Source organism: Falco cherrug, chromosome 15, assembly GCF_023634085.1.
Source record: "Falco cherrug isolate bFalChe1 chromosome 15, bFalChe1.pri, whole genome shotgun sequence".
NCBI lineage: Eukaryota > Metazoa > Chordata > Aves > Falconiformes > Falconidae > Falco > Falco cherrug.
In genome coordinates, this window is record NC_073711.1 from 10,865,172 (window position 1) to 10,892,796 (window position 27,625).

The 27,625-nt window shown below is 41.6% G+C and overlaps 1 protein-coding gene across 1 annotated transcript; it reads right to left on the reverse strand.

The window, feature by feature from the left end:
- Positions 1–20,386: 20,386 nt before the first annotated feature.
- SLITRK2 (SLIT and NTRK like family member 2) lies at positions 20,387–24,385 on the reverse strand. The gene is made up of 2 exons (XM_055727758.1): positions 24,105–24,385; positions 20,387–23,626 (listed from the first exon to the last, which is right to left on the reverse strand). The coding sequence occupies exon 2, from the start codon at positions 23,581–23,583 to the stop codon at positions 21,010–21,012; it is 2,574 nt and encodes an 857-aa protein (XP_055583733.1). The 5' UTR covers positions 23,584–23,626; positions 24,105–24,385; the 3' UTR covers positions 20,387–21,009.
- Positions 24,386–27,625: the final 3,240 nt, after the last annotated feature.

Sequence of the window (27,625 nt, forward strand, 5' to 3'; positions counted from 1 at the left end):
TTTTTTCTCTTTGTTTTCCTAAAGATGGAAAAAAGTAAAACCAGTGGAGACTTAAAACAAATTCAGAGCACAATGAAACAATGGGTTCTCACTACCTTGATACTGCACTGTAAGCCACTGTTTTCTATTTCTGAAAGTATTTGTTCCATACTGCATTTCAGTGCATTTTATAATATCTTAGTCAAAATTTATTCTTTACAGGAGCATATTCTCTTACTGGGGACAAAAAAAAAATTTATATATATATATATTTTTCATAAATTTCTTATCATCCTGATACATATTTTATGAGAATTATGAAAAAAAGTATATAAAAATGCTAGAACACATTTTCCTTGACTTTCATAGCATTTATATTTTGATATATTTTGATATATATTTGGCTTCCAGATTACGTAAACACTGAGCTGGGGTCTCCATGTTTGAAAAGACAGGAAATTAAGAGTTTCTTCCTGACAAGTAAAATATGAAAACAATAATTTAACTTTCTGTATTAGGTGCAATCTTGCTTAATATACTTAGTAATTCCTGAAAAAGAATTATTAATAGGAAGGCAGAAATATTTGCAGAGAGAACAGGTGTATGGGTTAGTCATCACTAAGGAAGACTGATTTATGGTGTGTGGGAATGGAAAGATGATGTTCATACTGTTTTTTCCAGTTTAAACATCAATTATGTGGTGAGGTGCTTCCAGATTTAGTGGCCCTGTGGTCTTACTCAGTACTGTGCTGATGGATGAGCTTCACCAAGATCATGACAGCAAATGAGATTCACCATCAACACATGTAAAGATTAAAACATCTATGAAAGTGGAAAGGATTTGGAATTAATTATTCAGTTCAGGAAAGAGACGTGGACGTTACGGACAGCTTAATTAAGACTTCAGCTATGGTATGGAGTCCAAAAATACATTAAGAAGCATAAAGAATAAGATGAGGAATAACATGTAAAATATTATAATCAGACATAACTGGGAAATGTTCCCTCTGCAATTTTGATAATTCTGAACAAAACCCACACTTGTATTTACAAAAAAACCCCAACCATTCAGACCAAAAATTTAACAACATTCATAAGGACTCTAGTCAATTAATAACAAGAATAACAATAAGAAGAATGTTCATAATTATTTTTGAAAGAGGTAATAAACTAGGCGTTTCATTTCCATGCTTAATCCCAGTAAGGAAATATTAAATGGGGAGGAGAGATTATACCACAAATTGTAAAAAGTGTTGAGTTGGCCACTATTAGAGAAGGATACAGGATTATAAGGCCCAGTGAACCACAGGATCAAGCTAGTGTAGTGTTCCTATATTTTGCCCTTTGCCTATGCTAGGTGAAAATTAAACCATGACAGTATTTAGACATGAGTTCTTTTGATGGAACTAGGGTCTAGGCAATGTGCATTAAAAGGTGTCTCATAGATCAAAGCAAAATACTACAAAAATAAAAAAGAAACCGAAAAAGAACATTATTAAACTACAGGAAATTTGCTGTGTGCTCTTAAATGAAAGATACAAACGCTTTTGAAATTGGTGTTGAAAAAAATATACTGAAGTTAATAATTAGTGCAAAGCAATATAGGACCTGATTAATATAACTGCACTCCATTGGCCTCAGTACAGTACAATATGCTGACTTCAATGAAATGATGTCACTTTTAATTTTAATAGTTTTATTAGGTATCTGCTTTAGGCTGTACTTGAACGGATACAGTCCAAATTCCCTGCTGGTGTAAATTAGTGTAGCTCCATAGGGATCTTGATCATTTTAGCATTAATGATCTGAACCAAGCCAGCTTGAACATAGAATTTCCTTTTGACCTTGTGACAATTTTTTTATTAATTTCATAAAGAAAGTAAATACAACTGAGCAAAGAGTAGATCCTACTACATTTGTAATAGTATTTTCTACAGGATGATGCAAAAGCAGAAAGTTCACAACCTCCATGAATGAGTAAAGGATACTGTAAAACACTTAGATGGAATGGAAGTAATCACTGCTTAACTCTGAGGGCAAAATAAATGCATTGGTGTTTCTTTTATCCCCTCAGTTAGAGACAGTGAAATACTCAGTGCTTTGCTTTCCCTCTGTCAGGCTCAGTAAATTCTCATTTTCTTTGCTTGTTAATCAGAAACATTTGTTTTCCCCCTCTGTCTGTCTTTTGGCATCTCTCTCCCCTGCTTCCCTGCCCTCCCCACCCCCCCTTTTTCCTTTTTTTTTTTTTTTTTTTAATCCTAGCAATTCTGTATTCTTTACAGCTCTTATATCCCATCTCCAGCTTCCTTTTATTTCATTTGCTTTTCTTTTAGGCTTCTCTTCACTTTTTTCTCTCTTATCTTTTTCTTCCCTCTGTCTCTGAAAAGTTCAGTGTGCAAGTTAATCTAACAGCATGAAGCTAACTGATATTATCAGAACTTGTGAAATAGAAACTAAGCTCTCACTGACTTTTACAGCCTTCCAGTGGCAAATCTCACATGAACAAATTGGTTCTTGACATATGATCAGGTCTGCTTGCTTCTTAAAATATGCTTTATAAACAAGCTGTAAGCCTGATTCTCCTTTTATTCTGGAAATGTTGTACATCTGTTTCACAACACTTACTTCTCTCTAGAGCTGTTCTTGATGTGATAAGTGTAATCAAGGTCAATTATAGGAAAATTACATTTAGCATACTTTATTATAATCCTATATATTAACGAGAAGTTATTTTTTCTTACAAAGCTTGAATCTTTATAGGCACACAGAAGAAGACTATAACTTCTTTACATGATTAAAATATATGGAAAAAGCAGACATACTTTTGGTCTTAGAAAAACCTGGAGGGTCCTAGGAAAGGAAGGTGGTCTGTTCACCCCTGTCACATTCCCTGGATTAATTCACTTTTTCTAAGCCTTTGGACTAACACTGCTACCGTTCTAATGACCCTGAATATCCCTGCCAACCTGTTGTCTGGACAGATTAATTAAATAACTGTTGCCCCTTTAAGGACATAGAATATGCCTTATTGTAATAATTAGGTTCTTAATGAAAATAACTTATTAAGTTTGAAATTATCCTGTTGGGAAACAGACAGAAGAAGTATCAGAACAGTATAAGCTAACCTCTCTAGCCTACTGTAGGACACAGGACTGCAGCTCTTACATCCATTCCTGATCCTGACACACACAGCATCCTGCTTAGTCCTGTGCTAGGCATGAGACGTGACATAAAGTCTTCCCTCAGCACAGTGATTTGGCTCTGAATTTCCAAGCTCTCTTTTGAGCAAAGAAGTTCAGTGACAGCATCCAGGTCCAAAGCCCATTTAAAGCAGTGTCCAGGTGCTCAGGAAAACTGGATAAGGCCCCTAGAGTATAGGTGAGCTGAAACTTCCACGTTGCTTGAAGGAAGCAGGAGACTGCCATTAAGGTTCACTTAACTCATCACGTGAGGAGCTCCCAGAGTACTTTGACGTGTCAGTCCGGCCATGCACTGTTCTGTATGAAGCACAGGGCCAGCACGCGGCACCAGCGCTGCGGAGGCGAGGTGGTGGGAAGGCCGGGTTTTCACTGCAGTGGGTTGGGATTCTGAATTGTACATCCCGTTTCCAAGGGGTCTCTCACTCCTGATTTTACCCTTAACTAGCAAGTGATTCCTGCTCTTTACTCTTTTATTCAGAGGGTGGTTGGTATTGACCTTATGTATTTCAAGCAACTGCAGCAGTCCTACTAAATTTACCCACAGTTCCAAATATACATAGAGTATCATAACTGTAATGCCCTCATTCTGTCATATTTGCTTGAAATGTGTGTATCTATGTATTAGGTGGTTTTACCCTGACTAGAAAAATTATACAAAGCAGAATTAACTGTTTCTTAGTGTTCATACAGCTTCATTCTGTAAGTACTATTAAAATAATTACATTGACATCAGAGATAATTAACTCAGAGGCATGTTGATATTGTTTTCCTTGTGATTTTGTTTAATACAAATTTTATTGCACTGGCTCAGGAATACTTTTTAAACCTCCTAGTCTAATGGAAATCTTGTAAGGAGAGTGAATGCTTTAAACCAAGTCTAAATAAATTGGAAATAACTGAATGGACTTGCTGAATGGTAAACTTTGATATATCTATTTTGCCACAATAAAGTCGGTCAGGGCCGAAAAAGCTTTGTATATTTTCCCCAAGTACAGACAGACTCAAGATACAAAGTTGGTGCCCTCACCACCGAGATGCAGATGCTTGACTGGCCATGGCATAAACCAGGATGGTTATGGCTTCCATTTCAAGCTTCACTGTGCAGTACAGGCTCTACTAATACAGAAGCAACTACATGTAATTTGAACAATTTCCTTTGCAGTAAAAGATATGGTTGCTTTTATGTTGATCATCTTATGGGATAATCAATGGATATAAGCATTTGATAGCAACAGGTTATTAAAGAGAGTTGTTTGGTTTATATCGGTAAAGCTTTTGTTTAACCCCAAGCTCCTAACAGAAGAGAGAAAGAGTGATTCCTCTGCTTGAAAGAGGATAGAAGGGCAGAGGCAGTGAGGGCTCTCATTCCAGTCTGTGTAATATGTGCATTAAATTTCTGTGGAAATCTCTGGGAGCTATGTGTTGTGGGCATGATGCCCACCCTGCTGTGTCCAATGGCAAAATTTCCACTTATTACATTGCTGTTAAATTAGGCTATTATTAAGTACCCTTTTTTTTTTGTCTTTGGAAAAGCAGGAAATGTGCATGTATCTCCTGAAACTTTTGTGTATTCAGTTAATCTGGCTCTAAGGTTTAAGGAGCTTCTTAAAAAGCAGTTGTAAACTCAACTGTCTTCAGGTTCCTGAACTTAACAGCAAAATCTTTCAGCAGCAGAGATTTGCCGAGCAGCAGAGGAAGGTCTGCTGCTCTAAGGTGTCATATCTAGGATACTCAGTAAGTTTGCTAGTTTTCGCAGGTGTGATGTGGTCTCAGCGTAAAGCTGTTCATAGCAAGGAGAGGTAAGGCAGTTATTCCCAGGCTGAGAAATATGGCAGTGGTGAGCACTCTCTCCATGGGAAAGATACAGAACCAGAAAGTGGTGGCTTGGCACATGCTGCATGGTCTAAAATTCTCTTTTCAGCCACAAACTCAGTGTTTCCTCACAAATCACTGTTGCTGTCAGTTATTTCATATTTATGAAATATTTATTATATTTCATATAACTGTTTTTCAGTTATACGAAAGCTTCCTGAACTATACCACTGCTGTTCCAGTAAAGTCTTTAATCCTGCTCCTACTGAATTTACATAGACTTCAGCGATACAGGATGCATTAAAAGGGTGCAACTGGTTTATAACATCTTTGATGGGTGTATTTCATTCTTTCTTAATAAGAAAGAAAAAAAAAAGTAGATAATGGACCAATACTTTTAGAAGACTTGTCCCTACAGCCTGAATTTTCTTTTATACTTTGCGTGCCTTAGAGTGGAAAGTGAAGGGTATCAAATAACAATGAGCAACAATAACAATACATATCTCACACTTCAATAGCTCTTTCTGCCTGGGACTCTCAGAACTCTAAATACTAGCTGATGGAATCTAATGAAAAAATACACACACCCTTCTTGCAAAGAAGGGAGTAATTCTGTAATTAATATGACTCATCTATGCGACTTTCAAAGAACTGCATTAACTTACTTGATTTCTCAGTTTGAGATTCTTGCTATAGAAGGAGACAAATGACATGCATTTTTGTGCATTTACCGAATTTACATTCTATTTGTGTATAAATTTCCCATGGGGAAATCCTTATCATCCTTACAGTTCTTCCAGTTAAGCCCACAATTATGCAATTATTGCATGGATGAATTGCCCTATTTGATCAGTTGGTATCTGAATATGTTCTTCTAGTGGAGCCAATGTAAATGAATGAGAGGTAGTTATTGCTGCTTTGTTTATTTTATGAAGGAGGGAAGTGTGGATATGTATAAACTGGGAGACAAGAAGGGCTCACCTACAGCAAGAGCACAGCCTGCATTGTCTTCCTGTCTCCTTAGTACAAAACAGAAAAATAAAATATGCATCTTTATTATTACAGAGAGCAAGTAATAAAAAAGAATGATTATTTACTTGCTATAGAAAGTAATATCCATGGCTTTCCAAACGAAGATTAATGGTGTTGAATCTGTGAGTACGATGTTAAAAAGCCCAGTCAGGGTAGTCTTTGTTTTATGCATTGTATTACGCATTTTGTCAGTATGGTTCACAAGAGATGGATGGAGGCAAGGCTATTTGGGGAGGGGGGGTCTAGACACCTCCAGCAACTTGATCATTTATCTTTCTTTGACTTTTGCAAAAGGGATGACTAGAAGGTGTACAGTACAACCTGGGATGGCTGCAGGGGCACCTTTTTCCTTATGTGAGCATCTTGGAAAGGCTAAAGCAGCTACTCAGACTTGGGTTTCACCTTGGGAGCTGGGTCAGAGGCCTCAGGGGATGGTGAGGATCCTGCGTCCTTCCTAAAAGGAGTGTCCCTTAATTGCCTGAGGCACTCTTCCTCTGGACAAATGTGACTGGTGACAAAATACCAGCAACTGAAAAAAGAGATCAATCACCAAATTTTATAAACTCACATGACTTGTCTGGGTAACAATAGTTCTTCATGTTTGCACTGCTAGAGTAAAGCAGGCATGTAGCATCTTCTAGAACTGCTCAGAGCCTGAGAAACAAATGAGCATTGACTGCTTAAAAATACTCCGTATTTCTTTTATGACTGTCTATTCAAGAGGTAATTTATGCTTCAATTCAACACTTAGACACCAGTAAGCCTTTGAAAATGCTACCTTTTCCTCCCAAGCATTTTCATTTACAAAAGGACATGTAAAAAAGACTGGGTGATTTTTCTCAGTGAGTAATAGCAGAATGAGGTCACTATATAAGCAGCAACTGTTACGATAGACAGCAGATCATAAAGCCATGGTTGGCTAAGCAGAATAATTTTAAATACTTTGCTACTTACAGCAACTATATATGGCTGGCACTGCTTCAGAGTGATCAACATGAAGATTCACAGCATTTGGTGGAATCTCTTGCTTGCTTATTATTCAGTATAAACCCACTCCCAGTACCCTCACGGTAGTAACTCCTAGGCATCTCCCAAATGACTTTCTCTCCTGTACTTCTCTTAAATCTAATTGAATACATGAGACGCACAAGTATCTTTGCTACTCTTAAGACTGCTAGATCTTTCTCTTTGTGTAAATATATCCAAATGTGGCCTTTAATAGCTGGAGAGGATGTAATTTTCCTGCTGTTGTGACACGTGTTGCCACTGAAGGATCTATCTGCTAGAAAACCTCATTTGTGGTTAGAGCACCTGTGTTTTAGAAGGACTACAAATCTCAAGTTACGTGTCTGAAAAAGCCCTGTTGCCTGTAAGTAGATAAGGAGGGAGATGGGGACCTATATCTTAGGTATCTATGTAGGATTTCAGGATTAGCTAAGCATTGCTAAAAAGATGGTTTTCACAGAAGTAATCTGGGCATAGGCATAGGAAATTTGGTGCAACATTATCTGTGCTGAGTGTCTTCGAGAAGGGAGGTAGATGGAGAAGATTTAAGGCTCAGGGAGCACTGAGAATTTCTGGCTGTGGGCAGGAAGGAAAGAGGTGTAGGGGGCTGCATCCCACTAACTGTATGCCCTTCTCATAAAAAAAATTTTATATAAGAGAACGTTTCTTCCTTTTTTTTTTTTTTTTTCTCTCGGTAAAAGTTTTACCTTGCCTTCAAAGTGTGGACAATTCATTTGTTTCTACAAGAAGTTTGAAGGTTCGTATGGATGTGACTTGAAAATAAAAACTGCTTTGGAGGTTTAATCTCATTCCTGTTCAATAAGACTTCCAGCTCTTATTTTAATTTGGGGAGAAGACTAGTCTAACTACCACACAAAGGCATCAATAGTGCACAGACAATGACAATTTGCCTAGGTGGGTGACATGAGTCAACTTGTGGTGGGACTGATTTCTTCTGTTAACTATAAAAAGAACACTGATGATTAAGCTAGACCAGGCACCTCATGCTTAGGTAAGTATTGTTAAATGACATAAATCTCACATGAATGACAAAATCGAACAGCAAAAAAAGCAACTTTTATTATAGAGAAGCATCTGTGGAGGCAATAATGCTTACAGTTCATCTGTCAAAGGACCTTCTCCTGTTATCACAGGAGTCTCAGTGTCTTGCTGCACTGGACTAGAAAGTGCAGTACTGCCCTGTTTGGTATAAAGATCATAATTTCTCTACATTAAAAGGGTAGATCAGTGCACAATTTTCAAGAACAACTCAAGCACAGATTCCAAGGGAGCAGCTTTCCTTAAAAATTGATGTTGCTATGTGACCCACTTTATTCCAAGGGCAGGAAGAGTCTGGTATTCTTTCTGTCATCTGTGCTTTGAGAAGGCACTTGGAGTCAGGGTCAGTTAATAATGAAAACAAGACTCATATGTTCTTTCACTTTTGAGGTTTTCATGGAGTCCCGTTACCCTAAGTCTCCTCTTCAGGATGGTCCTGTTCATGTATTTGGGGCAAATGAGTATTTATCTCAGTCTAGAAATGCAAGGTTGGTTCTGTGGCGTTCCTCATCTTTTCTACATGCCCTCCACCCCTATTTAAAACCAGGCTGGTTTCTGAAGACAATATTGTTCATCATAGAGGAGACAAAACCCATTGGAATACAGCACCATGTGTTGGAGTATTAACAGAGGAGGAGAGCTAAATTATTTAAAGTTGTTGTCCCCGATGTTTGCTGCCCTGTGGGAAACAACACTTAGCTATTAACACGGTATTGGCAATATGTTTTCCTCCACAGGGGCTGGGGACTGCATCCAGAATAGTGTCTGTTCATCCATCTATACCTCCTCCCAGCATTTTCAAATTCAGTGGCAAAGTGGGAGTCTTACTTGTTTGGTCAGTCAGGTCCCTTAAGAAGAAGGCAGTGCCAGATTTTGCCTCCTGTGTTTGTACGTACCCTATGCACAGTGTGACTGATTTCAGTGGGTACATTCAGAGGAACTCCAACTCAGCATGACTAATGATGAAAAAAAATCACAAAACCCCACCTTTGTAAACTGTGGGAGCTCTCTGATCTGTACTTTTCTGGTGGCAGCCATATCTGTTGTCACAGGCAGAGCAGCAACATGCACATTCTGGGATGCAGTTTGTATCTTGGTGGCTCCGCCACTGGATTCCTATGTGACCACCAACACCAAGTCCTTCCTTTTATATAACCATTTTAATATTTACCTTCCTTTGTGCACTTGTTGAGGCATCTTACTTATTTTATCTTTTCTTTAATAGTGACAGCTTATTCAGTGCAATGAGATTAGGAGGGTCAGGGCAGACTCCCACGACTCTTGAAGGGAGCTGTGTGTGCTACTCACACTTTGCCAGTCAGCTGAAACATGTATCACTCCAGACAGGATTCCTTAGTCCTGAGATTTCTACCAGCCCATTGGATTTCTTACCAAATTAACCAGGTTTAGGAGAATGTTGACGGCTTTAGGTGGGTAGACATCAACCTGGTGCAACCGGATGAATGTGTATGCCCTGCAAGCAGTTCTTGGGGCAGCAAAAAGGCCAGATGCCCCACCGCCTAGTTTGGCTATGCCAAAGCCCACCAAAGTCTGATTGTGGAATGCGGGATGGCAAGTCATGCTGGAGAAGCCTGTCTTTATGTGTGAGTGTGGGGGTCCCTCCTAGAAGGACAGTGGCCTCAGTCTTCTTGGTGGCCTTGATCTTCTCTTCAGGGCTGTGCTTTTGTCCCTGTTGTAGTTCCACTTCTGTCCCTTACTTCTCCTTTGCAGAAGAAGCCTGGCTCTTTCTTAGCCTGACTGCTCAGCCCAGTGGCAGCAAAATTGAATTTATCCATTCGATTAATTAAAATAATAAGTAAAAATCAACAGATCAGAGAACTAGCATTGCAGTCAACATTGCAATCCATGTTGCTAAATGGAGTTACTTCAGCTAAGGGTATATCCCATGTTATTTCCACATTCATATTTTACTAATTTGGAAGAAACTGTTACAGGTATTATTAAATTGGAATCTCATATAATGGCAAGTGTTCTGGAAAGATGCTGGCAAGGCTTGCAAAGTTTTGCTAATTTTGCTTAAAGCTTTCACAGCTTTCACTGTGGCTTTTTCACAAAACTAAACTTGGAGGATTAACACCGCTCTCATGGTACTCTGTTTACCCATGGAATGTTGGTCAAAGGGAGAAAAGTGGACAACTTCAGACTTTTCATGTCAGTGCTACTTACAGAACAAATACCCATTGGCAGAGTAAGAGCCTGCAGAAGAAGAAAAGAAGCTTTCTACCTATTGTGCAATAAATCAAAAGGTTCCAATGAATTTCTTCCAGTGTTAGCAAAACTGCTTAATCTAGGATTTCAAAGGGTGATCAAAACTATTTTCAGTTATTCCTGACTTGCACTTGTATAATTCCAGACTGAGCTGAGACATTTTCCCTCGTACGTTCCTTTATTTAAAGGCAATAGAAAGGAGAGAAAGAAGTGAATTTCAATGATTAGAATCCCAATGTGTGGGAAATATGACTTCAGTTCTTCCTCTGGAACATCTGAATGAGACCAAATAATTACAAGTTCTTCACTAATAAAAAGCAGAAGAAAAAAGAAACAATAAGAGAACATTTTCAGAAATTGGATTTTCGTTATCTGTAATAATACAGGAAGCTTATCTATTGTGAAAAGAGCAAGCCTGATTCTAACGTGGCATAAATATTTGCTTGATAATAAGGTTATGTATTTAAGATGAAGACAATATATCGCTCATAAAGAAGAAACAGCTGTGGCCATCCTTGGGAAAACGTGACTTTCTAAATGTGACTTTCTGCACGTCCCAAGACTCTACTAGTCTTTGAAAGTACATTCACTGTTGCAGTGCACTTGCCATTGATTACAGACTCACATCCAGACTCTGAGGGTGGCAGAATGGTATGCGAGAGTTGTTGAGTAGCTTTGATCTTTCAGAATAAGGAGTCCCAAATGGAGAATACAAAAATATTCCTTTCCTTCTCATGACTTTGTATTACTAACTCTAAGACTTAAGAATTAAAAGGTTTTGTAAAGCACCAAATGTATAAATGTATCAGCTGAAGAGTTCTATTGCATAATCTACTCATCTGCATCCCAAAATGAACTAGGTGGTGAACTTTCAGAGATCTCTTTTTTTTGAATGTGACTAAAAATACCCAAACAGCTAATTGTATTGGTTCTAAAGCAGTGAAATTAAAGTGAATAACATAGTGTATTGCTTATAGTGGTGATCCCTTATGGAAAAAAAATGTTGATTGCTTAGGTTAGGAGGTCTACAAAACAAAGTGGCTGCATCCTCAGCAGCTATAAACCATTACAGGGAGGTTTGTGGAGCTAAATGCTATTTACAGCAGCTAAGGATCTGGATACTCTTACTTAAATACTAACCTCTGTTACTCTCAAGATAGAAAAGTTAACACTTAAAATCTCTAAGATGAACACATTAAAAGGATCATTGAATGTTTACATTCCTTGATCTAGATTTTTTCCCAGAACTTAAAGAGAACAATTCTTTTCAAAGACTCGTTGAACTACTGCTTTTGATGTACTTCTGCTGGTCCAGGACAGATGGTTTACACTGCATTGTTAGAAACATTTTGTGGTGTAACACAGATCTTATCTTCTATATAAATAGCCTCTAAACAACTGCCAAATATCTAGAAATATAAAATTGTGCTTGAGATCAGAGCACCTACTATATCCAGCCAAAAAAACCCCATGTCATTAACAGTCTAGAAACCAGAAATAATTAATTTTTCATGTGTCCCATTTTAGGAAGGAGCAAGGAAAGTGAGAGCATCAGCCTTGGCAGTCTCAAAATTTAGATGGGCACAAAATCAAAACCTAAACCAGAATAACATGCCTAGCCAGTGAATGAATTTTTGTTGGCTAACCAAAAGCCAATTTAAAAGTGGAGGTCAAATCGTGGCTCCATTGCACTGAATGGATACACTGCCACAGGTTCCTGCAGCATGTAGTCCTACATTTACAAATCGGCTCTCTGTTGCATCCTCAGATTGCTCGGCCTGACTTGTCCATGTACGTTCTGGAAGACTGTCTGTGGAAAATGCTGGGCTTTCCAACACACCCCAGTTGGATTTCACAGTATGTAGCTGGGATGTAATATAGAAAAACATGCCCACACTCTGCATTCAATGGGCAAAAGAATTATTACAGTAACTATGGAGTAGAAAAAAGGAGAGGTTACAGAGGACAGGGAAGAGAGAGAAAAGGAAAGCTGAATGAATTTCTTTCTCTCCCCAGAGTGCCAGGTTCTTATTTCAGCAGCTGTCTGCCACTCAGAGCCTCTTTTGGCTCACTTACTAGCATAAAAGCTGTCTGCAACATTCAAACTGACTTCATGCAGAAAAAAGGTGACTAAAAAATAACTGGTACACTAAGAACTATTGCTGAAAGGATTCTATAGGGCAGAAACAGACAAGGTGATTCAACTCATCCAGAGAGGGAAAATGTAGGAGATGGGATACTGTGTGTTTTCAACAGTTTAAAAACAATCTGTAGCTTTTTTTGTTTTGTTTCACCATTTCATTCCATGTATGCCATCTCATTTTACAAGGAGATAGTGTCTGTTTTTAACTGTAAAAACGAAAACCAAACTAAATCTGAAATGTACACAGCAGATCCTTGGATCAGAATAATATACGCCAAGCAAAGAAGCAGTAGACTATTGCGGTATTTGGAGGAAGCTATAAAGCCATAAGCACTGGCTTTGAAAAAGAATTATACTGGACATTTCTCATCAGTAGATCTCACTAGACTAAGGCAGAAATTATCATCCTCCTCATTTAATGATGCAGAAATTAAAGCATGGGGACATAGGTATGTCTTGTGCAAGGTCACTGGCAGAACTAAAAAGAGAACACTAATTTCTCAATTCCCAGCAAATGAGCTCTTAACCAGGCCCACTGCCAAATAAATAAAAAAATACAATAGTATAAACAAAGTCCTTCGTGGTTCAGTTTTAGGCATTCACTGTGAATTATCTATTAGGACTCTACAGCTAGGAATTATTCCCACGCGTTAACTGGAGAACAAGAAGCCATGGAAAACATAATCCACCAGCAAATTTGTAAACACTGCATTATGGAAAAGAAGAACACATTAATAAATAAGAATTATCCACTCAGCTTTGCTAAATAGCTTATGAGTTAGATGGGATGGTAAATATGGTCTCAGAAAACACAAGCTAAAAACTACACTGCTAATTAAAGTGTGAACTGTAGCATTAAGCATTTTCCCCACTAATGTCTTTTCACATGAGCCGTGCTTATGTCTGAATTGCAATAAATCTGGTATAGCTTTAAGGTTGGGATTTCTCAACTGTCCAAGAAAATTGTCTGTCCAATTCCCTTAGCCATTAGATAAGCAGTCTGTGTACCATTTCCCTTTAGAAATTCCACAAAATATAGGCATTTGTGTAAGCTCTTTGAATTATGAAAGCTAAAGTCTTTTAGCTTTCTGATAAGTCTCCTTTAAAAACATCCTGACAGCTAAAACAATTATAATCTAACTTCCCCTCCCGCCCCTTCCCCTCCCCCCCACTATCTTGCATAAGAAGACAACCAACCCCCCCCCCCCCCCGCACCACCACCACCACCAGGTTTTTAGATTTCCTTTTGATTCACTAATAATCATCATAAATCCCTCTGAAACCTTCAGAAAAAAAGCCCAGGAAATTTGAAAGGCTTTTTCCAACCTCTAACCCCCTCTTTTTTCTATTGTAAGTAAGCATGTAAGCTGAATATTATAAGGTTTTCCACACATTCTTATTACTGCGTATGTGTTTCAAGTTAGAATACATTTGAATAGAAGCAACAGTTCAGCAGAACACAGCAGATATGATGGGAGCAGTAAAGCTTTGCTTGCTTGAGTGGATCATTGAGTTTCTGAAACACTTCTGAGCGGTTCAAGTCTCAGCTGCCCTGGTACTCGAGGAACTTGGCTATTTGTGAAAAAAGATAAAGGAAAAACAAAGACTTAGCCAAACATATTCCATTTGCCCACCATGGCAAGAATATGGTCAGGAATAATCAAGGATTAAAATTTAGCAGAGATATAAGAAACTTGAGATTCCAAGCAAAACCTCACCCTCCCAGGAACAGGAGATGTGATGGCAGTTAAGATCCGGGCCGTGCTTCAAGCCAAAAGGTCACAGCATGGAATACTCAAACATTACTGAAAAACTGATACTTAGTGGCTCAGGTATAAACTTGGTGTGTGCTGACTTCAGATTTATGTTAGTGAGCGTTCAGTCTGGAAAACTCCCAAATGGCTTTTTAGGTGATGGTGAGAGGACATAACCATTTTTCTCTCTCCTCTGCCGCTCACACTTCGGTGCATTCAGTGACTGCCCTTGCTCGGTGAGATTGTTGTCACTGGTGTCAGTCCCAGGGGATGCTGCTGAAGCCTCTCAGGTGTAAAGCTAAAAATGGTACTCTGCATCCACACCCAGATCGCTCAGATTTGACTATACACTGACACCTTTAAAAGCCTCTCTGACAGCTTTGCTTCAGTATTATATTGTTTGTTCTTTTGCGATTAGAAGAGAATTTATGTAGTTATTACATTTTCACAGTGGTTTCAACATTTTCTGTTCATTTTAGCTGTCCAGCTAAGATACTGGCATGTACCAAGTCAGTAACAAATCCCTGGGGAGAAGGAAAAAAAGTTTTTATCATGTGAAAAAACTGCCTCAACTACAATTCTTCTGCCTCTCACATGAGAGGCTCTCAGAACAAAAATCAAGATGTCTTAAAATAGACTCTGTCATATTATCAGTGATGTCAAGGGGATTTTTTTCTAAGCTTTTTAATGGAAATAGGTCTTATCTCAAGAGGAGATAACTGCAACAGGTCTATATACATTAGCTGTGCCTTTCCCAATGCAGATAGCATTCTTAAAATGGCTGTACTGCCTCCGACTCAGAAGATAACTGGTGCTGAACACTTCTGGCTCTGGGAAGCAATGCACATGCAGGGCAAGAAAAGAAAATACAAGGAATCTTTGTTGCTAAGATGCAAATCTATACTTGTCCTGTTGCCATAAAGAATCCTGATGCCATATTGCAGACACTTTGTAATGTTGGTGTAATTTCTGTTACTGCGAATATGGATTTACATTATCTCCATTTCTAAATGGTAGTGCCACCTTCCTTTTTAAGATCAGCAGCAATGTTTTGCGTTCCTCTCGATTTTTAACCAACTGCATATATATTTTTTGATATTTTTGGTTTTGTGAACAGTTTGCTGAAAAGTTACCTTTTACAAAGGACTTTATAAATTAAAAGACTATGGTGTTCATTACACATATGGTTAATTCATTGTATTTTAAAAAAAATAGAGATAAAAAAGTTTAGGAAATATTGCTACTAGCTCTACTCTTCCAAACTTTACCTTGATTACTTTTTCAAGCATACTGCATTACCACTGCAGTGGTAATATAAATGCATGCACAAATAGGGCAACAATCAGATAAGAACCAAATTCTGAACACTTCAGTTACCTGAACATCCTTAAAGATAACGGAGGTGCACCTGGCCTCTAATTTCATCCCTCCAAGTGTTAACAGCATGCAACAAAAGCCGCTGCTGTACTCAAATGGGGGCCCTCTGTGTTTATGAGCTCAGGAAGAAAACCAGTGTTATGATGTCTTGTTTTTCAAACTTCACTCATACTCTTGAGTCCACTTGGTCTTTAGAATGACTGCATCTCCGAATGCAGTTCCAACATTTCTTTCATTCAAATGATCCATTCATCTGTATTCATAAACATGTCAATCTACCGGTTAAAAAAATTCAACTAACCCTCCAATAACAAAAAAACCCAAAAACCTTCTCATTAATCCACCTCCTTCATTAACTAGGATTAAAAACCTTAGTCAAAATGATTGGCCTTGTGCCCAGAAAAGCTATAAGATCGATAATCCAAACAGACTTAATGATCCTCCTACAAAAGAATAACTTCTGTACTTCTAGTACAGAACACTTTTTCAAAGTGAAGGGAAAAATACAAGAAATGCCACATCATCTGCGTAAGTTAATTTCTCTGTTGGTTTGAAGTTGTACAGTGGGGGGAGGGACTTTGGGAAATAGTGGGGGTTTTTTTCCTTCTCTCTCTGTTAAATGACATTTACCATCTGCAAAAACAGTTATGTGAAAAATCACAAACTGTATCAGTGATTAGCCTGTAAAAGCCTAAGAAGTTTCATTAACATCTTCAGTATCTTATTTCACTCATGAGCAGTTTAAAATTATGGCATTTGTATTCCTATACAACATCACTATTCTTTAAGACTTTTATTTAGGCAATTTAGCTTGTTGGTATCCTTATTTTGACCCTACTAATTACAGCTTCTAACTTTAAGAAGTTTGATATTTGTTTTAGAAACTCAAGGGCTGATGGGAAGAAAACCAAACCAAACTAAACCCTACTGTATAGCTCTCTGTTAGCACAAGAAGGTGGTGTAAAAAGCCAGTGCCTTTGACTGAAGCAGACTATAAACTCCATGGGGAACATTCCTCTCTTGGACAGAATGGAAATGTCTTGGGCTAGAGACTAGCAGATACTCAGTGGAGAATGTGTGTTGCCTGTGGGTGTGCTAGAAAGCGATCAGGCTGGGCTGACTGCAGCTATGTGAGAATTAACCATCTAATCAGTGCTCATCATCTATCCTCTCTACATTTACTGGAGACAAGCAGGCATATCTGTAGCCCATTTCATGCCATATGTATTGGGAGGGAATAAATCACCTTTGGATGGCCTGGGTTTTGCTATGTACTCCGGAGACCAAACACAACCAGTTTGAGTCTTGAATTTTATTAGCTAATTTTGGCAAGATTAACCCATTCTGAAGACAACTTGCTGAAATTACAGGAAAGTGTGATGTGATGCCAGTAGTTTCAGATAGCTCATCTGTTGGTTCTTACTCAAAAACACTGCTTGCATAGCCAGGGTTGGCACACAGGGAATCCTACGTGGAAGCTGAAACACTATTTGATCTTACACTTCTCTCCTCTGCTTAAGGAGTGGAAGAGGGAACAGCTATGTAGACCTTCCTCCAGTGTGGCCCCCAGGAATTCCGCTGGCATCAGGTGCCTTGGGGCTACTCAGCAATGCCACGGGAGGGGGTAAGGGCTGAGCTCTCAGTGCAGCAGGGACATCAGTTCCCTTCAAGGCTGAAATAAGTCCTCCAGAGCCAGCTAGGGAAGAAAAGGAGAGCCCAAGGGGACAAATATGAAAGGAAGGGCTGGGGCATTACACGGTGAGGGCTTGGGAAGCAGATAATAGAGGTGAGGTAGGAACTGAGCAAATGCTGGAACCTGAAAGGGTGAAATCTGATGGAAAAGAGACTGCAGAAAGGACTACCAGTGGGCTTTTGGAGTAGCTCCGCAGCAGACTTGAGAACCCAGACAGAAAGTGCATACCCTTTTGCAAAAAGCTGCATTTGGTTTGTGGGCAGAAAAAGGGAAGGCACTTAACCCATCATCTTCGGGGTGTTTTCTGTTGCTAGCAAAGCCGCATCACCCCAGGAGACAGATGCCTCCCTAGGAACCCTAGGGCAGTCTGGCCACGGCAGTGCAAGGTTAGCATCTCTGTCCATTTTGCCATTGAAGTTACTTACTGAAAACCTGTTTCTAAGTCATCGATAAACTTTACTTCACGCCTACACAGAAAGATCTCTTCAAAAATGTATTCACGCACTGGAAGCGTACTGCCCCTCATTCTCACTGGAGATAACTGCGTAGTTTTAACAGTGCTTCAGTTGCACTGTTACTGTTTCTGTAAAGGTCAGTATGTCCACTTCCACAAAGGAAAGCTTATGAAGAAAGGAAACTATTTCCTCTGGAAAAAAAATACTTTGCTAACCTGGTTACATAATTTTCAGAGTTAAAGTTTTCAAACTATGAAGGAAAATTTTTTTCAGACTCATTACCAAGCCACTACTCGGGCAACCAGCTTTCCCCTAACAAGCAGCAGCTTCCAGGGCTGCACAGCTAAAGAAACGTACAGACCTTCTACACAGCAGCTACCGACACACTTTCCCTGTTAAACAAAATCTCTTTAAGCGTAACTGAAAAAAATCTCCTTCTCTCTCACCTAGACACACTATGAAAAGAATTGCTTAACGGATGTCAGCTGAAGGGTATAAAAACAAACGTTAAAGATCTACAGCAATAATGATTTTTCAGTTGGTATGGTGATGCAAAATAAAATCTAGCCACTAAATAAATTCCACTAGGAAAGCTAAGGAAAAATAAGGCAACAGCAACCTTTGTAAAATACAGCTGTGCTACCAAAGCAAACATGCTGAGAGTCCGAGGATGAAACAGTAAAAATAAACAAGATAAAGTTACTATAAAGTTACTAAAATAATCAATCCCCTATCTCTGTTGTCTGCAAACACTAGAAAATTGAAAATATTTCTGTAGGAAAAATTGGCATTTTTCTGAGCAAAAAACCTGTAAATAGTTCTGGTTCACTAGAGAATAACAATATCCTAGCTGCTACAGTGCCAGATAAAAGATCCCACTCCTTTTGCAGGCAATACGAGTTAATAACTTAACTTTAAAAATAATATTTCTACTTTTCTTAGGGCTTCAGTAATAAAGTCTTTTAATTACCCAGGGAAAGAAACCATAATAAGACAATCACTGCTGGAAGCTTTCAAACAAGTACCTCACTCGGAGGATGCTATTCCAGTCAAATGTTCCAAGTTCAACTAACGTAATACTGTTTTGGCTCCTTCTTGAAGTGAGACCATTTTGAAGGCTGATTCTTCAGTAGTTCATTGCAGCACTTCAATTTCAAACCTGATCTAATGAACAGCCATAGATGCTACAGACTCTAAACATAAAGAATTGACATGTTAGCATATTAACGTACTCAGATGTCACATAAATCATCAGAAGACAGTTTACTGAATGGCTCAGATATCTGGCAATATACATGCAAAGCCTCCTTAGCTCTTAAATAAAAAGCAACTTCCTTTTGGCAAAGTCCTGATTAGAACATTGGTTGTAGTTATTTATAGCTCAAATGCTATTGCTGAAAAATTTTCAAAGTTGTAGATACGGTATTATTAACTATAGTAAAGCTCTAAAAATCAGTCAGCAGAGGCCACTTCAATCTCCGCATGATAATAAAGGATTATTATGTGCAGTAACCTATTTATGAAAAGGAAACAGTGTGCTTCTTTCAGACTCCATCAATTGCTTTAATAAGGAATTGAAAAGCCTGGCCTACTTTATATGCAGATCACCATCCCAGTTGCATAAGGATTTACAATAGACAAAACAAAACTGTTTTTGTTGTAAATAAGGGCTGATTGTTTAAATTGCACAATAATGTTTGCATCTAGAAATTATTTAGACGTTAATAAGACTTAATAAAGTTTGACTGTTTACTTGTTAATAAAAATGGTTTTAATATTCTCCAGGAAGGAAACGTAAACTGAAGGTGATAATGTAAAGCTTGAAGTAAGAGAGGCCTGAGTTAATGGGAAAGGAGAAGACTTACTGCATTTGTTCACTGATGGGCTTAAAAAAAACCCATGTTGAGAATCGAATTCAGTTAACTTAAAGCACTTTATAAAATTTAAGATACTGAACTTAATAGTAGTTTTTTCTAGTAGGTTAGAATTATTGCAACATTACTTTTGCTGAAAACGACATAATTTAGACTACTGGAAGTTAGTGTGATGCATATACTGATTTCTGCTACCTTGATTTGGAGGACTTAAGACTCCCAGGTTCAAATTTTAACTTTGGCATTGGTTCATTTGCCTGTATGTTAATAAATTTAATGAGGTGTGGGATGACCCCTGCTGGTATCCCTGCTTATTAAAAAAAAAAAAAAAAAGTATCTGGCAGGAAAAGGACTTGTTAATTTCAGTCCAAAAAAATTACAAATATAAACTGTCATAAATTGTATAAAAATACCTAATTTAATGCATACAATATTATGAATAATGTTCTCTTAAGTATGAAAATGTTAAACCACTGAACATTACTGTGTTAGAGCTGCTATGCAATCTTTTAAGAAGGACATTAATTGTTCAATTCACTATGACATTGTGTTAAACGTCTTTTATTAATGAGCTATTACTCCTAGCTGAAGCATCTGATAACCTCTAGTCTGTTGGTAAATCCTCTCGGTTGCTGTCAGTAAATCACTCTAAACAAACCTAGAGGGAAAAAATACCCAATAACTCACATTTGAGTCTGTAAGGTCCTAGAACTATCCATTTAAAGCAGGGCAGCTTTCCTATAAATCAAACCTTTCAATTCAATGCAGCTGACATAGATCTATTTTACAATTTTTTTTTAATTTCAAAAATACAACACATTAAAATAGGATCAATTTATCAAAGCTAAGAGCAACAATTAAGTAATAATGTACTTAAAGTGCAAAGGCACTTTAACACAAAAAAGTGACGCCCAGTGGCTATACTTGGTAATTGAAACAGCAGTACTGTATATTATTATTTACAAAAGAAAGTCATAGTCCAGGAAAAAAGATCTTTGGAGATCTTCTACATAATACATTAAGTTTCCACTTTGAAATGAAAAGAAAAAGAAAAACAAACAAACAAACAAACAGGAAACCCAAAGACCTCTTTCCTCATTCCCTTTCAAATCAAAAAGAATTTTGCAAGATCTATTACAGAAACATACATTTGCAGTGACAGTTCCTATAGAAGGGTCAAAAGGAGAGAGATCTAGAAATAACTTAAAGGGAACGTTGCAGAAGCAACACCATATCCCTGCTATGCCGTAAGGGTTCCATTTCTCTCTCACTCCCTCTCCAATTTAAAAAGTGGAAATGTTGGGAATGCAACAGATGACATCAGCACAGATGTCAGACTCAATCAAACGTGATGCTGAGATCATTTAAAAATTTTCCTTTGTCTCCCACCTCCCCCCTCACAGCTGACTGATTGCAGTTTGTTTTTCCAGAACTTCGAGGTAGTCTGGTTCTGTTTGTAGCTTTCCTTGGAGTAAAGGATGCTCAGGTTTAGACTGTTCTGCAAAATATTTCCTGGGAGTTCCATATAAAACAGTTTTATTTATCCTGTCCTGGTTTTGGCGTCTTGATTCATATGAAGGGGCAAACTGCCTTTTGGGTAAGGTGCAAAAGTTATAATGAACTAATCCTCCAGCAGGGAGTTCCTTGACCCTTTCTGCAATATTTTGATACAGAAGCTCCGGTTCCCTTGGAGAGGACTGCTTTTCCAGTAATTCAGCTGCACTGATTGTAAATGCAAGACTGGTGGGATCTTCCTTTTTGTGGTCAAGATTGCTATAGCTAAACTCATGGAGATTCCTGTAATAGGCAACTGGATCCCCCTCCTTTTGCATGTAGATTGGGTTTTGGCACATCTGTCCAACAGGAGGGGGAATGTAGTTATAAACATGTCCTTCGGTTTTATCATGGGTCTCAGTGTTGTAAGACCCATACTGGAGCTGAAACGAACTTATATCTAAGTTGTTTGCGCTGCTGGGCATGCTTTGCACCCCCTTCCGGCGCTTAAGGACAAAGACAAACAGCCCTGCCCCGAAACAGACCGACAAAATAAACACAACCAGCAAGCCCAAAATTAAGACAGACAGCGGAACTTCAGTGTGTATTTCTGGGTAGGCGCTGGGCGAGACACCAAGGAGATGGGGTGTATCTGTGTTCTGGTTCATGGAGAGGAGAGAAGAATCTGACAAGCTGGGGTTCTCTGGGCAGATTGCTTCTTTACTCAGGAATTTCAGATGCTCTCCAGAGTGTTTGGTGGGAGACTCACATATGACTTCGTTGATAACCACAGGGGGATTCGATTGCTGGTTGTTCTGGTCAGTGACTTGCTCTATCCAGTTCCTCAGCCCCAAGATGTCACATGTGCAGTCCCAGGGGTTCTCCTGGAGGTCTATCTGAATTAGAGCTGAGAGCTGGTCCAAGACTCCTCTCACAGGCAGGTGTGAGAAATGGTTGTTTCTAAGGTTGAGTCTGGTGAGGGAAGTGCTGCCAAAGACGTCATCAGGCAAAGATCTGAGCAGGTTGTTATTGAGAAATAACAGGTGAAGATTACTCAGAGCATCAAAGGTGCGTGGCAGGATCTCCTTAATGACATTGTACTCTAGGTAGAGATATTGCAGGCTGTGCAGCCCATGGAACATAGATGGGTACAGAATCTCAAGGTAGTTGCCATTAAGATAAAGTCTACGTAAACTTGTGAGGTTTGTAAAGGCACCTTCTTGTATCACGGCTATTCTGTTATTTCCTAGATGTAACAAATCCAGAGAGCTGTACTCTGCAAGATCAGTTCTATAAATGACTTGCAGATAGTTACTGGTAAGGTAAAGTTTCTTTGGACTGGTTGGCCTAGGGTGGAGATCAGAGATGTTACTTATCTTTTTCTCTTGGCAGTTCACATTTAAGCCATTGTCTGAGCCCTGTGAAGTGCAGATGCAGCCAGCTGGGCAGGTGATGGGCACAGGAGACTTTGTCTGGTAAACCATGATAGGTCCGAATATTTGTCTGTCTTTTGACACAGTGACACGGGGTGTGGGGCGGTTCCTTGTTTTGGGTGGCCGGCTGGCTTTTGGGGCTCTGGTGGGACTGATGGCAGAGTTGGCTGTGGGCGATAGCCTTGAGATGTGTGGGTCTGAGAGGACAGGGTGTTTTTCCTTCTGGTTTGAATCACTGGAGCTTTTTCTAGGGCAGAGATCTTGCCTGGTGAGCTGGGTCACATCTTTCCCATGGAGCCTGAAGGGGGTTTCGCAGACTATCTCACCCACGAACACGGTGATGGTGTCTAGCCAGGCCTTGAGTGGCAGCAAGTCACAGGTGCAGTTCCAGGGGTTTTCCTCCAGCTGGATTTCCATGATGCCTCCAATGTGCTCCAGCACACCAGCAAAAGGCATCATCTTCAGCCGGTTCCCCCGCAGGTCCAGGTGAGTGAGAAGCACAAAGCGGAAGACATTGCTGGGCAGGGACAGCAGGAGGTTGTCATTGAGAATCAGCACTTTGAGCTTGTTCAGCTTGCTGAAAGCCCCCGCCTCAATGGCACTGATGTAATTGTAATCAGCCTGCAGGTACTCCAGACTCTCCAGGCCCAGGAACGTGTCCTCCTTCAGCACTTCCAGCTTGTTGTTATTGAGGTGCAGCCTCTTGAGGGTGCGGAGGCCGCTGAAGGCCCCCGTGCGGATCTCCTGCATGTCGTTGTTGCCCAAGTGGAGGGTCACAGCGTTGGAGTAGTTGACGAACTCATTGGGGAACAGGCGGGTCAGCGCGTTCCCGTTGAGAAACAGCTGGTAGATCTTGGATGGTGGTGGCAGGAGGAGGCTGACGGTTGTAAATCCTTTGTTTTCACAATTAATGTTCAGCACGTTCTCCTTCTCCTCGCAAGGGCAGCGGCTCTTGCTGCAAATGTCTTTGGCAGGTTTGCGACTCTCTGTCTGCGAGATCCCAGCCACTGTTAACAAACTGAGCAACCAAACACCCTTCAGCATCTTTATGCACCGTCGATCCCCACTTTGGTACCTACAGTCAAACCTTTTGAGACAGGAGAGAAAGAAGAAATCCCCAGTGAAAACAGCCAGGAGTGGGGGCTGCGAGGAGAGGGCAAAGCAGGTTGCAGGGCTTCGGGCAGAGGGGGGGCGGCAAGGCAGCGACTTGCAGAACTCCTCTGATCCCCCCCACACACACACAGACCCATCCTTCTCCTCTCGGGAAGCGCCCGCGGAGCTGCTGGGGGGAAGCGCCGTCGGGGAGCTCACCGAAAACCGCCCCCCCTGCGCTGACACCCCCCTGACCCCTCTGCAGCCGCCGCCTGCGCCTGGGCGGCCGCTAGCAGCGCGGCTCCGGGCCCGGGGCAGCCCCGCTCCCGGTCGCCGGCTCCCGCTCGCCGCCAGCGGTTTGAGCCGAGGTGGGGGGAATAAACGCACCCCCCCCCCCCGCCCCCTGCCCCCTCCCGGCAGCCGGGAGCCGCCGCCCCGCGCTACCCGCGCCCCCCGCGCTGCCCGGCTCGTACCTGCTCTCGGGGCGCCCGAGGGGGCGGCAGGGGCAGGGGCCGCCGCCGAGAGCCGCCACCGCGCCCCGGGAGCCAGGCGCCCGGCGGCGAGAGGCATCGCCCGCCTCACGGCTCAGGAGGAGCCCAGCGAGGCGGCGGCGCCGCCGTCCCGTCCCGTCCGGTCCCGTCCCGGCGGGAAGTTGGGCCGGGCGGGGGGCGAGGAGCGGCGGCGGCGCCGCTGCGGGATGGCGGGCGGCTCTGCGCGGGGCGCGGCGCGGCGCGGCGCTTTTGCCGGCTGCCCCGCACGGAGCCGCGCTGACGTCACGCCGGGGGCGGGGGGGACACGTTTTTCCCAGCCCCCCACCCCCGTTCCCCCCCGCCCCGGTGGCTCCCGCAGCCGGCTCCGCTCCCGGCGCGGGGGCTCGTCGCGGGAGCGCCCTGCCAGCACCTGCCGCCGCGCCCAGGACAGCGCGGGCACTCGGAGCCGGGCGGTGCAGTGAGGTAACAAGCGGATTCACCTGGGTCCGGAGAGGATTTTTGGCCCCGAGTCCCCAAATCCGTGCCCTCGGGATCGAGAGCAAGTCGAGCAGCTGCTTCGGCACAAGCCAGCTGGCGAGTGCGCACGCACCGCGCGCACACCCCGCACCGCGCGCACACCCCCCACCCCCGCACCGCGCACACATGCACAGCCCCCGCACACACCCCCCGCACCTTGCACCCGCACCGCCCGCACGGTCCGGCTGTCGGGGCAGGGGTGCTGCAACCCCCGGGGCTGGCGGCAGCATCGCCCCTTCCCGCACCGGCAGCGCGCCCCTTCCCGCACCGCCCTGCCCGGCCCTGCCCGCTGGGGCAGCTCAGCGGCCCCCCCCGCCCGGGCCGGCAGGTAGCGGAGCCGGGTGCCTGCATCCCTGCGCGCCCTGGGAAGCTCGCCCGAGGGCTGAGCAGCTCAGGCCACAGCTAACGTGATCATTCACACTGGCTAGACGACTCCTGCTGCCAAATTGCGATGCTATGGTATAGCGTTTGGCTGCCTATTTAAAAGAGCAAGATGTTGGATGTGGGTTACTGTGACTTTGCTTAAGCACCATGCACTGAACACAGATCTGTTTGATGGGGAAGGATGGCTGTTCTTGATCTCTATCTGGAAGGTAAAAACTTCGGGTTCACTTTTTCTCCAAAAAAACCCCAACAAAACACTCCACAATTAAGTTTTAGAGTGCTAATATGGCAGGGTGCGCTATAACCAGATTTTTATAGGGAACTTTACTCACTTCACTTAGTCTTTAGAACGTAGAGGTTTGCTGCCAAAAGAGTGCTGGACTTGGCAAAAGTGGTGCCATCATCTTGTGTTATTCTTTAGCCATTAAGTACCAGAGCCCACATTTTAGGAGCAGCAGAGATGTATTGTCTGTTCTTGCGGAGGTCTTGGGATTAGAAAGGGGAGCACCCTGCAGCAGCCAGCGCAGATGCCTTTGCAGCATGGCTGGGCAGGAAGGGTGCTGGAGTTTGAATTTGGGATTGCAGCAGCTGCAACTTCCCTATCAAAAATTGGAGAGGTTGTGGAAAAAGCAGGAGCATCCCACACTGGAGCATGCTCTGGGTGTGGTGCTGCATGAATTTCAACAAGATTGGGGTTCTGAAATGCACTTATTGCTGCTCTGTTTCTAACTCTCTTTATCCAGCTGTATTCAGGAGCAAAAAATTGCTAGATCGGGAAAGATGTCTGTAGCAGATCAGGGTTTTACAACACTAATACACCAGCAGCCAGATTATGATTCTGTGAGATTGTTTTGCTTGTTTTCCGCTTTAAACTTTAGGACAGGGTATTCGGGTAGCAAAATCAGACCAGTTACAGAACATAGGAAATCTTATTTTCAGATCTTTCTAACAGAGTCTAGGGGCACGAGCCTGAAAAGAGAAGGTAAAAGTAGACCCAGGTTGATTTTTTTGTTCTGTTTGCCTGAAGGGAGAATATTCCTACACAGCCCTGGCCACACTGACACACGCACAGGGGCACACACACGCTCCTGTAACCTACCTTCAGCACGTCTCACCTGAGCAGCTCTGCACAGCGTTGTCAGCACTCACAGGGCTCGCTCCAACACACAGCAAAAGCTGAAAGCAGAAGTAAGTCCGGTGCATTTTTCTCTCATCTCACAGTGCACATTTGTTTCATGTCCGTGAGTTTCAGTGACGTGCCGCTTTCTGGTGAGTAAGGATGATGTTCTGGAACTGGCTCACGGGGCAACATATACTGTTCCACTTGCCTGTGTTTACTAGTACGTAGGAAATGTATTTGTGGTAACAGCTGATGCTGCCTTGGAAAGGAAAGTGTACGCATGGCATGCCTCAGCAGTAATTACCAGATTCATGTGGGATGGAAGGAACAGCATGTTAGGGGATTGCAACAGTAATAAGACACAGAGATGATACCGATTCTATTACACTGCAAATGCATGCATATAATAACCACTGTTGTAGGAGGAGGAACAAGGATTTTAAAAAAAAATAGCTACAGATTTTTATTTAGGAACAAAGTCATGATTTCTCAGCATGCCTGAAGTGTTTTATAATCCCTTCAATTAAAAACACAGAGTATAAAAGAACAGCTTTTTTTTTTTTTTTTTTTTTTCCCACCTGTTTTACTGCCTTTTTATTTTTGCATGTTGAATGCAGGAACATTTACAGGCTGTGACTATCTGGGAGCCTCCAGGAATGGAAGGCCAGGAGGCAGGTTGATACAGCAGCCTGTGAGGGTCTGGGAAAATTCAGTGTTACACCTGATCTGTAAGCATTGAGAGGGTTTTGGGTTTTTTTCCCTATCACTAAATTTTCTGTGTTCCCTCATCTTCCTTTTTGGAGCAAAGTTATGAAGACTGAGTACAGATTCATAAACTTAGATTATAAGACTTAATGGAACCATTGTGGCTGTTAGATCTTGCATAACCCAGGCCATAAGCTAAATTGGAATTAATTCCTGTTTAAACTAGATCATACTTCCTAGGAAAAAGAAAAACCCCGAAAAACCGTAACATATCCAGGCATATTTTAGCAATTGCCTATGATGAAAATCTACCATAATGTCTGGTAAATTGTTCCAATAGCTTTCATCTCCCACAGGTAAGAAAATGTGCTTTCTTCACAGTTCTGCATCTGGCTACCTTCAGTGTGAAATTTTTATCCTTGTAACATCCTTGTCTGCTGGCTTAAGAGCCCTTTCCCCGTACCAGTTTCCCATGGGGGCACTCCCAGACAGCTGCAGAGCAAGTATGAACTAAATACTTGCCTGATACCGTCCTTAACCAACTTCAAATAGTCTGTGTTAGTTGCATGCTGGTACATACACCAGAGCAGCTCTTGGCCTCTGCATGGTCCTCAAGCCATCACTTCAGCGATCTGCTGGCAGGGAAAAAAAACCAGCCAGAGCACAGCAGGAAGCATAAAATTTGGTGCAGATAATTACCCTTCCTGCCTAGTGGACATCATGGTGTTGTCCTTCTGTAAGAGTAAATATCAAGGAGAAGAGTAAGTCTGGAAACGTG